Here is a 13,878-nt window from a genome sequence, read left to right as displayed (position 1 = left end):
GAGACAACGGGCCTGCGCGAGGCTGCCTGGCGGCGCAGGCGCGCTGCTGGCTTCGCTCCCGGGACGAAATCCGGTTTTCCGGGTGGGAGCGGGTGGGGAGTCGTGGGCAGTCCTGGCTGCCCTGGAGAAGGGGGAGAAGAAGGAGATGAGGACGGATCCTGACGCTTGGGAAGGGCTGGTTTGCTTCTGGGTTGGGAGGGGCCGGGTGGACGGATCTTGCGTCTCTGCTGCCGCGCCCTACGGAGTTAAGGAATTTTTTTGTCGGAAGATGAACTCAAACCACCCCACAGGCAAAGAGCGATGAGCTATCCTAAATTAGGAACACGGTCAGAACACACGCCCAGAGCCTGGAGCCAGTTCTCCCTGAGGGATGAAAACGTACCTGTGCGCCAGTCAGCGCGCAAAGGGAGACCTGTTATTTTACTCTCCTGCAGCCACCAGGAATCCCGTTTTGCGGGCATTATTACGTGGTCCCTAATTTTCCCCTCCGGAAATCCAGGACGGAGTAATTCTTCTACAGGTTACTCAGCTGGAAAATGGTGGAGTTGCAGTTACCACCAGGTTTGTCTGATTCCAAAGCTCAGTGCTCCCCATCAGATGCTTGAAGTCACGAATGGGTGAAAATCAGACAATACTGACGTTCTATAAGTTTATGGAAAGTCACGAGGTTTGGACGTTAAGAATAGGCTGTAGCAAGGCAGGCGCAAGGAAAGGGGCTCAAAGTAGATTTTAATGTGATTTGGCAAGAGAAAAGAACGTTTTGTGGGATGCGAGGAAAGGGAAGGCAAGGGCTTGGAGGTGGGACAGGAAGTCAGAAGAAAGGGAAGTGATTACTCTAACGGGAACCTGGTATTTCTTTTCTGCTTGCAAATGGACGTATTTCTAATTCTATAGATCCTCTTGTTTTCCAAAGCAATGGACTTTCTCTTTTATGCACTTAGGTTTTATGGTAGATATACAGTGATGCCATACTTCTATGCAGCAAGAGGATGCATTCTGGCCGTTCTAATAGAAACTTTGGCGCCCTTGACAAAGATGGTATGAGATGAAGGATTTAGTGCTGACTCTGGCCTGCTTGAAACAGGTCTCTTCCGGCACCTCCTTATCTCTTTTTTGGCTCCAGCCGTGAGAGGCATAAACAGTTAATCACAACCTCAAGTCCACTGCCCTCTCAGTGCCAACATCCTTATCTATCAAAGAGAAGGAGGTGTGCTTGGCTGGCTCAGTCAGTGGAGCATGCCAGTCTTCATCTCTGGGTGGTGAGTTCAAGTCCCTGGTCGGGTGTGGAGCCTATTTAAAATAAAAGAAGGAAAAATACCCACATAATCTTTGTTTAAAGAAGTTTGGCCTCAGTGATTTGATAATTTGTTTGTGGTTTTATACTGGAGTTATTGCTATAATACAGCTTGCTCTACCCAATTTAGCAACTAATTAACTACTACCTTGTATTAGTCTCTAATTATTTAATGAGTGTAAATTTTATCTCCTAAGTGAGATCATAAGATTCCCCAGGCACGGACTGTGTTGTCTCTTATATCCCTGAGTACTGACTTGGCTTTTTTGTCTCTCTCATTCCTCCCGAATTCCCACTACTCAGTACCCTGCCTGACACATACTAGGCACTCACTAAATATTGAATGAATGAAATTTTGGAGAGCAGAAAACAAGCCTGTTATTTATATTTTCCTGGTCTTCTAGCAAAGTTCTCTCCTTTTGGTAGGCGCTCAGCAAGTGTGTGACTTCAATTGCTGTGCCTTTCAGCAGGGGAAATATAATCTCCCTGTTGCCCTACCCTGCCTGACACATACTAGGCACTCACTAAATATTGAATGAATGAAATGTTGGAGAGCAGAAAACAAGCCTGTTATTTATATTTTCCTGGTCTTCTAGCAAAGTTCTCTCCTTTTGGTAGGCGCTCAGCAAGTGTGTGACTTCATTGCTGTGCCTTTCAGCAGGGGAAATATAATCTCCCTGTTGCCCTATGAAGAATTGCCACCTAAAACACTGTCCCCAAGAAGTCTGTCAAGAAGTTATTGTTGATAGATTGATTAGTTTCAAAGAAATTCTTGATTCTTTCCTCAAGTGTGCATCTGCTCTTCCACGGTAAATGATAGTAATGGTTATGTTGGCCAGATCGCCTAAGAAATTCTTTGGGAGATTGTGTAATTTAAGTATCTTCTTGACTTGAGAAAACCAGCCAATACAAACCAAAATCAAACCCCTAACCCAACAAGGAAAAACTAATACCAAACAGGACCTTTATGCTTAGGAATCCTATCTGCAAATCTTAAATAACTTTGAGCTCCTGAGAGAGAATGCCTATGGTATGTGCACGCCCGCGTGGGTGTACGTGCTTCATTCAGGGTAGGTAAAGCCAAATATGAACCATCATTCTGTAAACTTAATAAACTGACAGCGAAGAATCCTTATGCGGGGGTGGTAGAAAGGTGATGAGTTCAGATAATGTTTGAACATAGAAAAGTCAGAGGCAAGAGCAAATCCATTTCAATATTTCCCTTCAACGGTGCTAAGTATGTCCCTGTCTCTCATTTATTAGCTGTGGGACCTGGGGGCAAGTTACTTACCATCTCTGGGCCTTTGTTTCCTCATTTGTAAAGTGGGGATGATAGCGATACCACTACCTAACTTTTAGAGTTACAATGTGTAAATTTGTAAAGGCTTTAGAAGAGTGCCTGACACATGGGCTTGTAGCAAGCGCTTTAAGTAAATAAAACACTACTCTATGCTAACCTCCACTTCCACATTGCTGGCTTCTTGTAAGCCCCACCTATATTGAAATTCTAGAGACGCCGCTGTTTCTGATTACAAGGTTTTCCTGACCCATGCAATTATTTTTGTTGTCGTCTACACGCCTATAACTTGCCCAAACAATTTGGGAAGTCTGTACTCCTTTGTCCCGCCTCTTTGGTCCCCTCACCCTCCAGCTGTCTGGGCGGGGCCGTGAATGGGGGAGGGGGACATGCCCGTCTTCCTCCCCACCTTCTAACTTCGCCGCTCAGCGAGAGCGTTAGCTAGCAGCCACCCAGCGGGACTCTAGTCTTCCCGGGAACGCCCTCGGGGGTAGGGCTGTGGCGTCGCGCAGGCGCAGTGCAGCAGCGCCGCGCCTGCGCCGTAGAGAGGCTGAAGGAGGCGGGGGATTGGTATGCTGCGTGCGAGTGTGTGAGGGGAGGAGGCGTCGGGGCCGAGCGTGGTACTACGACGGGCGCGGGCCGGAGGGGGCGGGGGGATGCGCCGCGGCGGCGGTGGCGCGGGCGCTGGGGCTGGTGTTCAGAGGCGCCAGAGCAGCGGATCCCTGTCTCGCCGCCGCAGGAGCGCGGGTGTCGCGCGCGGCCTGAAGACGCCGTACCTTTCTGCCCCTCACCTTTTTTTTTTTTTTTTAAATAACCGGAACCAATGAACGCAGCTGGGACCCGAGCTCCGGAGGCCGCCGGTGCCAAGGGGACCAGGCTGGCGCCCGGCAGGAGCTCGCGTCCGAGGCGGCGGGGGCGTCCAGACGAGTGGCCGGCGGCGGCAGCGGCTGCAGCGCCTGGCGGAGCGGACGAGTGGCCGGCGGCCGGGGCGCCGCTGCGCTTTCCCCTCGCTCCTCCTCCGCGCCCTCATCCCGCTGCGGCGTCCGGCCCGGCCTCGGGCTGGCTCCGGCAGTGGCGCTGGGCTACGCTGCTCGTGCTCGGGCTGCTGGTGGCTGGCGCGGCGGACGGATGCGAGCTGGTGCCCAGGCACCTCCGCGGGCGGCGGGCCTCGGGCTCTGCCGCGGCAGCCGCCTCCTCTCCCCCTGCGGCGGCGGGAGACAGTCCGGCGCTCATGACAGGTGAGGGCCGGGGCGGGGGCCGGCGGGCGGGGCAAAGCCGGCTGCTGCGGGACCCCCATCCCCGGGAGGGGCCCATGCCCCTGGCGGGCGCCCTATACGACTGCCACTGCCAGTGCGCGATGCGGAGCGGGGCGCCCAGACGCCAGCACGCTGGCCGCTTCGTCGCGGTCCCCTACAGTCCGGACGCCTTTCTCCTCTCCACCCACCCCCCCGACACCCCGCCCTCGACAGAGCCTCTCGACGGCACTCGCTTCTCCGCCCTAGAGTCGGGCTCCCCGGTATTCCTCGCTGAGCAATGCGGTGGTTTCTCTTCGGTACTGCAGAAGAGCCAGCAGGGTCTGCAGGGTACTGGGCTGATTTTTTTTTTTTTTTTTTTAAAGCTGCTACAAAAAGTCAGCAGCAGCACTGCGGTATTTAGTACGCCTGTGGTGCTGCTTTTGCAAAGGCAGCTGGCAGCGAGTCTCACAGGTTCAAAGCCCCGTTGAACACAATGTCCCAGGGGAGGCTGCTAAAGAGGATTCTTTGAGAGCCATAATACCTAGTGGTATTAGTGGTTCCGTATTAGTATGCGGAAACCTCTAAGTCTAATATGTATTTTTGGAGGGGTGGGAGGAAGGTTTTAAAGGATGGGAAGTATTTGCTGCTGGGAGCATCACTGGGTGACAAAGAGTGCAGAAAGCTCTTCAGGTAACCAGAAATATACCTAAAATTTGTCAGGTGCAGGATATTCATTTCGAGGCTTGTATTTGAGCAGCACAGCTCTAGAGTGCACTAGCACCTTTGTTTATATAGAATGTTCTCGAAATTATCGAAAACTTGCGAACGTGTTTGGTAAGGTTAGAGAGAAAACTGAATCCCTTTAAAGCCTTCCAGTGTCATGTACAACTGATACGTGTGGTTTAAGTAATGATGTAGGGATCTTGAAACGATTTCTTTTGGAGAAGTCGTGGAGCTTTAGTTTATTACTATTATTTTTTTTTGTACTGTGTTTTTAAAGGTCATCAGTAGGTTTTCTACATCGATTGCAAGACTCAAAAGAAAAAGTAGAGTGGAGCAAGATGACCCATCAGTAATTTAACCAAAGTGAGAGTCCAGCGGGCGTCTGAAAGTTACTAACAGCTGCTTTCAGAAGTGCTCAGGAGCTATATTCTTTGGAGCAAAGCAGCTCTTCTCTGGGTTCTATAACGGGGTGTTTACTGTTTTAGAGAGGAGGTTGTTGTTGGTAAACTTCGTCAAGCTCTTTGGAAGTTGTGTAGAACATAATGATCAGAATATTTAACTTACTTTACCCTGAAATATATCAGGCTCTTTTAAATGAAACTTGAAGCCTTAAACCTATCACTGATTAATTTGGATAAAATAATTACGGAATGATGAGTATTAGGAGCATAGTATAGTTTGAGAGGTTAGGTGGAATAACTTTATGCTTGAATAGTCTTTGTACTCCAAATACAGCTGTGGCGGATAAAATGAAGAACAGTGATTATTAGGAAAGTAGCAAGATAAAACTGATCCTGAAGTTTTAATGCCTCATGCAGGAAGGGAGGGAGCAGAGATATTTGGGCTTCTAGAAGGTATAGGAGCATGACTCTTGGTTTTTTGAGCAGAAGAGTTCGATTAATAAATAATTGGCTAATGTTTTTCAGTATGTAATTGGTAGGAGGGCATGTGATTCAGAAAATTTAGTATTTTCTAACCAATAACAATACAATGTATAGTATATAGATTATAGCAAGGAAATTACTTCAGGTGGAATTTTAATTAGCTGTTTATAATCCTTTTTCAGGATTTAAATTTCTCAGTTATTTACGGCATCATGAAAAAGGAAAGGTGATTGTTATTGAATAAAAAATGTGATCGCACAAAGTGAATTTGTGCTGTAGTGCTTTAAAATAAGTTTACAAAAATATTAACTCTGGAATTTATTTTGACTGTTCTTATTTTTTCCTTTGTTGGAGTATTAATTTTTAACAAGTTAAACATTTCCATTTCACATTTAAGATAATCAGACTACACAATGTGCAAGTTAAATTGTGGTCATTTTAATAAGTTTATGTAAATACAGTCAATAGCACTGATACCTGGGAAGTGGTAAATTGAAGTCTGTAATAAAGTTGGAGCATATTGAAAATTTCTTTGAGCTATATATATGCTCTCCTTTATAGGGCTCCTTCCCATTCTTCTGATTGTGTGAGTAGTGCTTTCTTTAATGGTTTCCACTTGTAAATGTTATGCTAAATCCCAAACATAATAAATTATTACTATTGTACATTTCAGGAAGTAGAACCATAGACTGTACTTAAAAAATACTGGTTATCATATTCTGGGGAGTGTTAATGGAGAGAAATAGGGTAGAGAGCATTGGTAATAAAACTAAGCTACATGTGAATTTTGAAAGTGGAAAATTCTTGAAATAATTCTGAGAGAAGAATTGTACTCTGGCTCTGTATTAAAGTTGTTATTTAACTGTGTGTATTCTTAATAGCTCTGAAAGTAATAGCCAAAATCACATCTTCTCTTTTCCTCTACAGATTGGTATTTTTAATACTTCAGCAACATCATAAAGAGTTTGCTTCTTACTAATAAAATGTAGAAATCATTCTTTTCCACTGAATTTTACCTTTCAAGAGTTTTACTTTCGAGGTTTAATGTATTTTAAGAATAAATAGCCTTTAAGTCATCTGTCGTATGCTTAGTTTTGAGGAAGCAAGTGTTCTTGTAAAGAGACTGAGAAATCGTCAAAATAAACAGCACTCACCATCATAATGAATATTGGTTTATATTTTCCTTTTTTATATTATGTTTTCAGGATTGAGTGTGCAGATGTTTTCATAAGGTGAAACCAATATTTATAATGCTGTGTAGTAAAGGCTTAAATTATATATACATATATATGTATATATATATTTAGGGCTCTTGTTTTGTAAGTGATCACAATTTAAAGCAAGGTAGGGCTTAGTGACGAAGAGTTTGTTGATTACAATCTAAGGCAGTGCTTTAATAATTAAAGGTATTACTATTATTTTTTTTTTTTGCCTAAGAGATTTAGAATCAGTTGATCCCAGTGGAGAATGATTGATCTCATCCAGACATGGTCTCTGAGAAATAGTTTATGAAAGGGCAAGGAAAGGGCAAAGAATACACACAGGCAAATATGTCGTGTGTGTGTGTGTGTGTGTGTGTGTGTGTGTATGTATCTATATTTAACAGTTCTTTATTCTGGCAAAATGTGCACAATGCAGTTGACCCTTGAACAACGGGGTCAGGGGTGCTGACCTCTGCAGTTAAAAATCTGAGTATAATTTTTTTTTAAAATAATTTTTGACTCCTCCAAACTTAACTACAATAGCCTACTAGTGACCAGAAGCCTAAAGTAAACAATTGACTGACACATATTTCATATTTGTATTATATACTGTATTCTTAAAGTAAGTTAAAGTGAAGACAGCATCATTAAGAAAATCATGAAGGAAAAATACATTTACAGTACTGTACTGCGTAGAAAAAATATGTATATATGTAAGTGAACCCACAAAGTTTAAATCCACAAAGTTGAAACAGACAAAGTTGAAGGGTCAACTGTAATTGAAACGTTTAAAACATGTTTTCTTATAGGTAGTTAATTGTTTCAGAATTTTTTAAAACGAATTTTAGCTTCAGAAATATTTGCTTTATCTATTTCAAAAAATGAATTAATGCAACCTTCTTTAGTGCCTCTGTTAAGGTTTACTATAATACTTTTCATTACTTTGGTATGATATTAGGAATATAAAACATATTTTAAAATATGTCTTTTGGAAGTATTAAAATTTCAATGAAAACTTAAAATATTCTTAATTTGAAGGTGTACCATTTAGAAAGAGCCAGTCATTAGTGTTAAACACATCTATGCTGTGGGGTTTTTGTTAATTTAGATCAGAATTCTTCACATGAACATGATTATCATTGTAAAAAATCTTAAGGTTCATTTTTAAGTATCTTACCTTGCATGCCTAACATTTACCTAGCAAATGTTGTCACCCCCCCCCTTTTTTTAAATTAGTATTGGCTTGAGTGTAGTTATATATATTTTGCTCTGAGGAGTAATTTATAGTGAATTTATAGTGTTAATGTTTACATTGTGACAATAAACTCACAGTGTAGTTCACATAGTACTAGAAACCATTGTTCCTCTTTTTGTGAAATTGCTCTTTCTGAATTTAGCTTCTGTTTTCTTGAAGCCATCTTTTGATGGCTAGGTCTTGTGCTGTATTCTCTTTTTGCCTTCCCAGGTAGTTAGGATTACTAGTCCTTTTCTTCATCATTCTTTGGCCGTTGCTATAGGGTTTTTTTTTTTCTTTTTCTTTTCTTTATTTTCTTTTCTTGTTTGGTTCTCTTGCTAACTACAGGATTAATAATCTACTCAAATCTGTTTTGATCTAGTCTATCTCGAACATTTTAGAATTAGTAATCTTATTGGTCTGGAAACATTGTTTTTCTTGAGAATACCATGGTAGAACTGATTGGTGTCTGTTGGGGATCCCCTTGCATAGGAATGGTTTGAGGGCCACTTGGAAAAATGGGTTCAGGATTTGGCTTAACTTTAGCAATAGGAGCATCCACACAGTGATTCTCTACTTTGCTAAGGGCTTGCTTTGTGGTTGAATACGTGCTAATGTTTTTAGATTAATTTAGACTTCTGAGTAACTATATCAAGTATTTTGGATATTGGCTTACTCATTGATAATAATGCAATGTGGAATACTCGTAAGATGATGCTTGAGATCTGTATCTCTGCATATGGTAGCTAAAGTATAAACTGGTTAAGCTAATTTTTTTTTAACGACTTTATTTATTTATTTAACAGAGAGAGACAGCCAGCGAGAGAGGGAACACAAGCAGGGGGAGTGGGAGAGGAAGAAGCAGGCTCCCAGCAGAGGAGTCTGATGGCGGGGCTCCATCCCAGAACGCCGGGATCACGCCCTGAGCCAAAGGCAGACACTTAACGACTGCGCCACCCAGGAGCCCCTGGTTAAGCTAATGTTAAGATAAACAGTTAATAATATGAGTAGTAAGCCATTTTTGATATTCACTAGAATTCCGACCTTATCTTATTAGGAACTATCAGATTTTATCAGCCAAACCATTGTTATTATTATTTTTTAAAGATTTATTTATTTGAGAGAGGAGAGAAGTAGACTCCCCTCTCAGTGTGGAGCCCAACATGGGGCTCAATCTCATGACCCTGAGATCATGACCTGAGCCGAAATCAAGAGTTGGACCCTTAACTGACTGAGCCACCCAGGCGCCCTTCAGTCAAACAATTATGAAACACATGCAGAATACTATATATATAGTAGGAATTGAAAAGAATACAAAAAAGAGTAAGACAATGAGTGTGCCTATTGGGAATAGTAGGTATATTTATAAAACTATTACTGTCAGGATTGTGCTAAGCGCTTTGTATACATCACTGTTTTTGATTCTGAGATTAACACTGTTAGAGATAACCCTACCGTAATCTTCATATAAAAGATGAGGAAGCCCATGGGGGATGATCTTAAGTAACTTGTCCAAGGTTATACTTAGTAATTAGAGTCAGAGATTGACCTGAGTTTCTCTGCTTACAAAGCTTTGATTCTTAACTGGTATGTTGTATGCATCTTATACACACAACTAAACATAATGCGACAGACTGTGATTAGTACCATAAAAGACTGCAAAATGTTGGGGAAAGGAAAGCTAATAGGGAACAGGGTTTGAGTGGAATCTTGATGTATAGATAGGGACTTCTTGTGGAGATGAGTGAAAGCTTTCTGGGAGAAGGCATATGTAAGAATAAGGAATAAATTCATAGTTTTCTTTAGAGTTAAGTATAGGGTGTATGTAGAATAGTGGGAAATGCAAGGAGAAAGAAGGTTGGGGCCAAATTACCTAGAACTTTAATATTCCTTAGTTTTTTGCTTTATATTGAAATGTCAACACATCTAACACTGGGGTACTCAGCCACGTGCAGAGGAGTAGGGGAAATTATGATACATTTTCTTGGCATATCCATTTTACTAATTTGGAAACAAGTATTTAATCCATACTAATTTAAAACATTTAACAGTACTGAATGTGCACGTGTTATGGAGAATGCAAATTTACTTTAATTGTTAAGGTAATTGAACAAACGACTTAAGGAGGTATTTTGATCTTTCAGAGTGTTTTGTTCATAAACTTAAGAGTAGTAAATCTATTTTCCTGCTGGATTGGGAAGCACCATGTTTTTTGAACATGGAAGTGACACGATCTCTGTGTTTGAGAAAGTGAAGTCTGGGCAGATGGAAGAGAGGAGATGATAGAGGTGAATGAAGAGGCCAGTTAGGAAGCCGTATAGAAGTAAAGGTCTTGAGAATTTCAATCCTGAAATTATGGCTGTGAAAATGTTTAGAGGAAATTTTATAAAATTTGCTTTATTGTTAGAAAGGAATCTAGAGGAAGTCTAAGAAACAAAAATTACCTTTTAATTTTAAACACCTAGTGTTTGTAGAGTGACTTAGATTGGTGAAAGTCCTTGAAAATATGCAAGAGGAAACGTTGTATTTTTAGTATTTCTTATTTTATTTTATGTTTTTTAAAGATTGTATCCGTTAGCTGCAAGTGGGGGGAGGGGCAGAGGTGGGGAGACAGAGACTCTTAGGCCGACTTAGCACAGAGGGCTGACCTGGACACAGGGCTCCATCCCAGGATCCTGGACCATGACCTGAGCTGAAATCAAGAGTTGGACGCTCAGCCAACTGAGCTACCGAGGCGCCCCTAGTATTCCACATTTTAAATTACATGTTTATTCCTTAACAAAGGATGACTTTCCAGATTGACTTAATACTATATTGTGGCAAAGTTGAACTTTCCCCACTCCCACCCTTTCTTTGAGTAGCAATGTCTTAGAGTACTGGCTGGCTTATTATTTGTATCAAAATTAACTTTTGAATTTCACATGTGAATTTCAAGCTTGATCCTTAGGCGATGATTTCAAATGCCACCTCTAAAGATTTGTTCATTTCCTTACCCTTCTAGATCTTTATATTTGTAGGTATTAGATATTTAGTCCTTCTTGACAGCTTCTGATCCTACCTTCAGTAACTGTTCTCCTTGACTGGTTTTATTGTTGCTGATTTTAATGGTGGTTCTCTCCTGTCTCTGTCCTTAGTCTTGTGTTCCTCTAGTCTAGCTGAACATTTCCTCCTCAGAGAACTTCATTACTAGGAAAGTTCTAAATTGGGGATAGGGAACCCCAAGCCAATGATTGATTTGACTTTTGGCTTTATTTCATTTGGCCCTTGAGGTGATACTGCACAACTATTATGGCTGCGGTCCTGAGAGTAATTTCCTTTCTGCCAGGGTGCCTCAGTCATACGGTGTAAAGTGAAACAACTTTAGGATAAAGACTAAGATTAGTTGTAGAATGTTAAATAGTGGCTGTTTTCTTTAGATGGTGGTAATTCCCCTCACCCCAGAACCACAGAGTAATACCAGAACAGTTAGTTGGACTAACATTCATCTCAGAACCCAAGCACCTGTATCTGTCCCAGTATTTCTTGCAAAATGAATTTGTCTTTATTTGTGCTTCTGGATCTTGGCCTCTGCTTAACTTACTTTTACCTCTACTTATTCTCACTTTCTTTCTCTACCTCTCTTTTGATCTTCCTAAACTTGCCAGTATATGGAACTGAAACACTTCAAAAATGATTTTACCTAATTAAGTACTGGGTTTTTAATTTAATTTAATTTAATTTTATTTTTTAAGATTTTATTTATTTATTTGACAGAGACAGAGACAGCCAGTGAGAGAGGGAACACACTCAGGGGGAGTGGGAGAGGAAGAAGCAGGCTCATAGCGGAGGCGCCTGATGTGGGGCTCGATCCCATAACGCCGGGATCACGCCCTGAGCAGAAGGCAGACGCTTAACCGCTGTGCCACCCAGGCGCCCGGGTTTTTAATTTAAAAATAATTGAAGTGAATCTGATTTATGTGATTTAAGAATACTAAACAAACTCCTGGAGTAACAAAAATGATTTGTAGTTGTTTGTTAAATGATTTTCAGTAAGTAAAAAAGGTTTTTTTAAACCCTCACTTGCAATTTTTATCTGCTATTTAACATACTGGACATTTCACAGGTCCATGATATTGTGCTCATGGTTTTTTTTTTTTCTTTTTAAAAATATCTGATGTTGAGTAAATAGATAATCTTAATCCTCTTTCTCTATTCCTATTCTCCAGGAATAAACCTCTGACTTTTCCATTAATGATAAGTATAAAATTTTTCCTTTTTCCTTACTTTCATCTTCAGCAGTTCTTTCTACTTTGTTACACACATTCAAACTGTATTAATCCTTGGTATTTCTTTCTTCTGTGTTTCTGTATACCAAATTTAAAAAAATGTACTTTAAATCTTTGTTCAACTGGGGGTATAGGTACTCTGCTATTTTTTGAATTTGCTTTTTAAAATATACCCAGTGATGTGCATCCAGTGTTTGGTTCTAGGTCTGTTGAAAGAGATTCTAAAAAGAAGTGTAGAGGGTAAAAGTCAGAAAGTCAGACTGTGGTGACTCTGTGTGTGTGTGTGTGTGTGTGTGTGTATAAAGCTTTAAACATTATTAAGTGATTGTTTTGTGCCAGATATGATGCAAGGAACTGGGGATGTAAAGATACTGAAATTGCATCGTTGCGAGAACAATATAAACTTGAAAATTGCTTGAGAGTGGATTGCATAATCTAAAAAAAAAGTGTTAATATTATATTTGTTTTTTAAAAGGAAGTACTGTGGTAACTAATTTAGTAGCACTTCTAGCATTTACTAAAAATACCTATTAGAATATTTATCAGAAGTTTCTTGTTATACATTTGCAATATTGAAAATGAGCCCCCTTCCCCTTCTTTGGAACAAGGTGTGATATAAATAGGTAAATATTTTTTGACTAGAGTGGGATTTCTTGAGCTTGAGTCCCAGTCTGACAGTGGTTTTATAATTTGGGGTAGGTGATTTAATTTATTCATGCCTAAAAAGTGTTTCTGGCCCCAATTCCAATCTGTGTAGGGAGACTTGCCTATACCAACAAGCAGTTCTCCAACACCAGCGGAGTGTCTGAGAATTCAGCGTGATTCTGACACTATCTACCTGGAGATAGAATCAGATCCCACAGGCAGAGTGCTCAGTCCCACAAGACTACCCTCCACTTAAGAAGCCAGTCACAAGCCATGGTTGTTAGCTGTGCTTCTGACTGACCTTCTGTAAATCAGAGGTTCCCATGAATCCCTCTCCTTGGGTTTGATTAATTTGCTAGAGTGGCTTACAGAACTCAGGAAAACCCATTTACTTACTAGATTACCAGTTTATTACAAAGGATATTAAAAAGTACAGATCAGCAGCCAGATGAAAAGTTAAATAGGGCAAAATCCCGAACAAAGGAGCTTCTATTCTCCTGGAGTTTGGGACTCCGCATAATGGCACATGGAAGCTTTCTGGTTCCCCAGTGTGGAAGCTCTCTGAATGCCCTCTTTTTGTTTTTTTTTAATGGAGGCATTGGGTTTTCATTATATAGGCATGATTGATGAACTCATTGGCCATTGAGGATTGATTCAACCTCTAGCCGCTCTCTCTTTCTCCAGAAATCAGGGTGGGACTGAAAGTTCCAACCCTACAGTCAAGGTTGGTTCCCCTGGCAACCAGCCCCCATCCCTTAGGTGCTTTGCATAAATCACCTTCATTAACATAAGCCCAGTTTTGGTGGAAAGGGTTTATTATGAATAATAAGGCACTCACTTCACCTATATGGCTTTGAAGCTTTTTCAGGAATTGAGAATTAGAGCCCAAATACAATAAAAGATGCTCCCTTTGCTCTTACCTCTCAGGAAATTCCATGGGTTTTGGGAGCTGTGAGCCAGGAACTGTGGATGAAGACCAAACATACATGAGGTTTTTATTTTGTTCATCTCAGTGACCAAATACATGCATTTCTTATAAATTACAATATGTAGTGCCTAAATTTCCTTAACTCTAAAATGAGTTTGAGGAATACATGAA

At 41.1% G+C, this 13,878-nt stretch overlaps 1 protein-coding gene across 2 annotated transcripts in view; it reads left to right on the top strand.

Annotated features, from left to right (window-relative positions):
* The first annotated feature begins 3,156 nt into the window (after nucleotides 1-3,156).
* STIM2 (stromal interaction molecule 2) overlaps nucleotides 3,157-13,878 on the top strand; it is a 138,499-nt gene continuing 127,777 nt past the window's right edge. The window contains exon 1 of one of the 2 annotated variants that reach the window (XM_034671988.1): nucleotides 3,157-3,829. In XM_034671988.1, the coding sequence (XP_034527879.1) occupies nucleotides 3,415-3,829 (415 nt within the window). In that variant the 5' untranslated portion in view covers nucleotides 3,157-3,414. The remainder of the gene's footprint in view (nucleotides 3,830-13,878) is intronic. The other variant, XM_034671989.1, reaches the window with a different exon arrangement.

The sequence above is a fragment of the Ailuropoda melanoleuca genome, chromosome 11, assembly GCF_002007445.2.
Source record: "Ailuropoda melanoleuca isolate Jingjing chromosome 11, ASM200744v2, whole genome shotgun sequence".
NCBI lineage: Eukaryota > Metazoa > Chordata > Mammalia > Carnivora > Ursidae > Ailuropoda > Ailuropoda melanoleuca.
The sequence above is the reverse complement of the archived record's forward strand: the minus strand, read 5'-3'. Positions and strand labels throughout refer to the sequence as shown.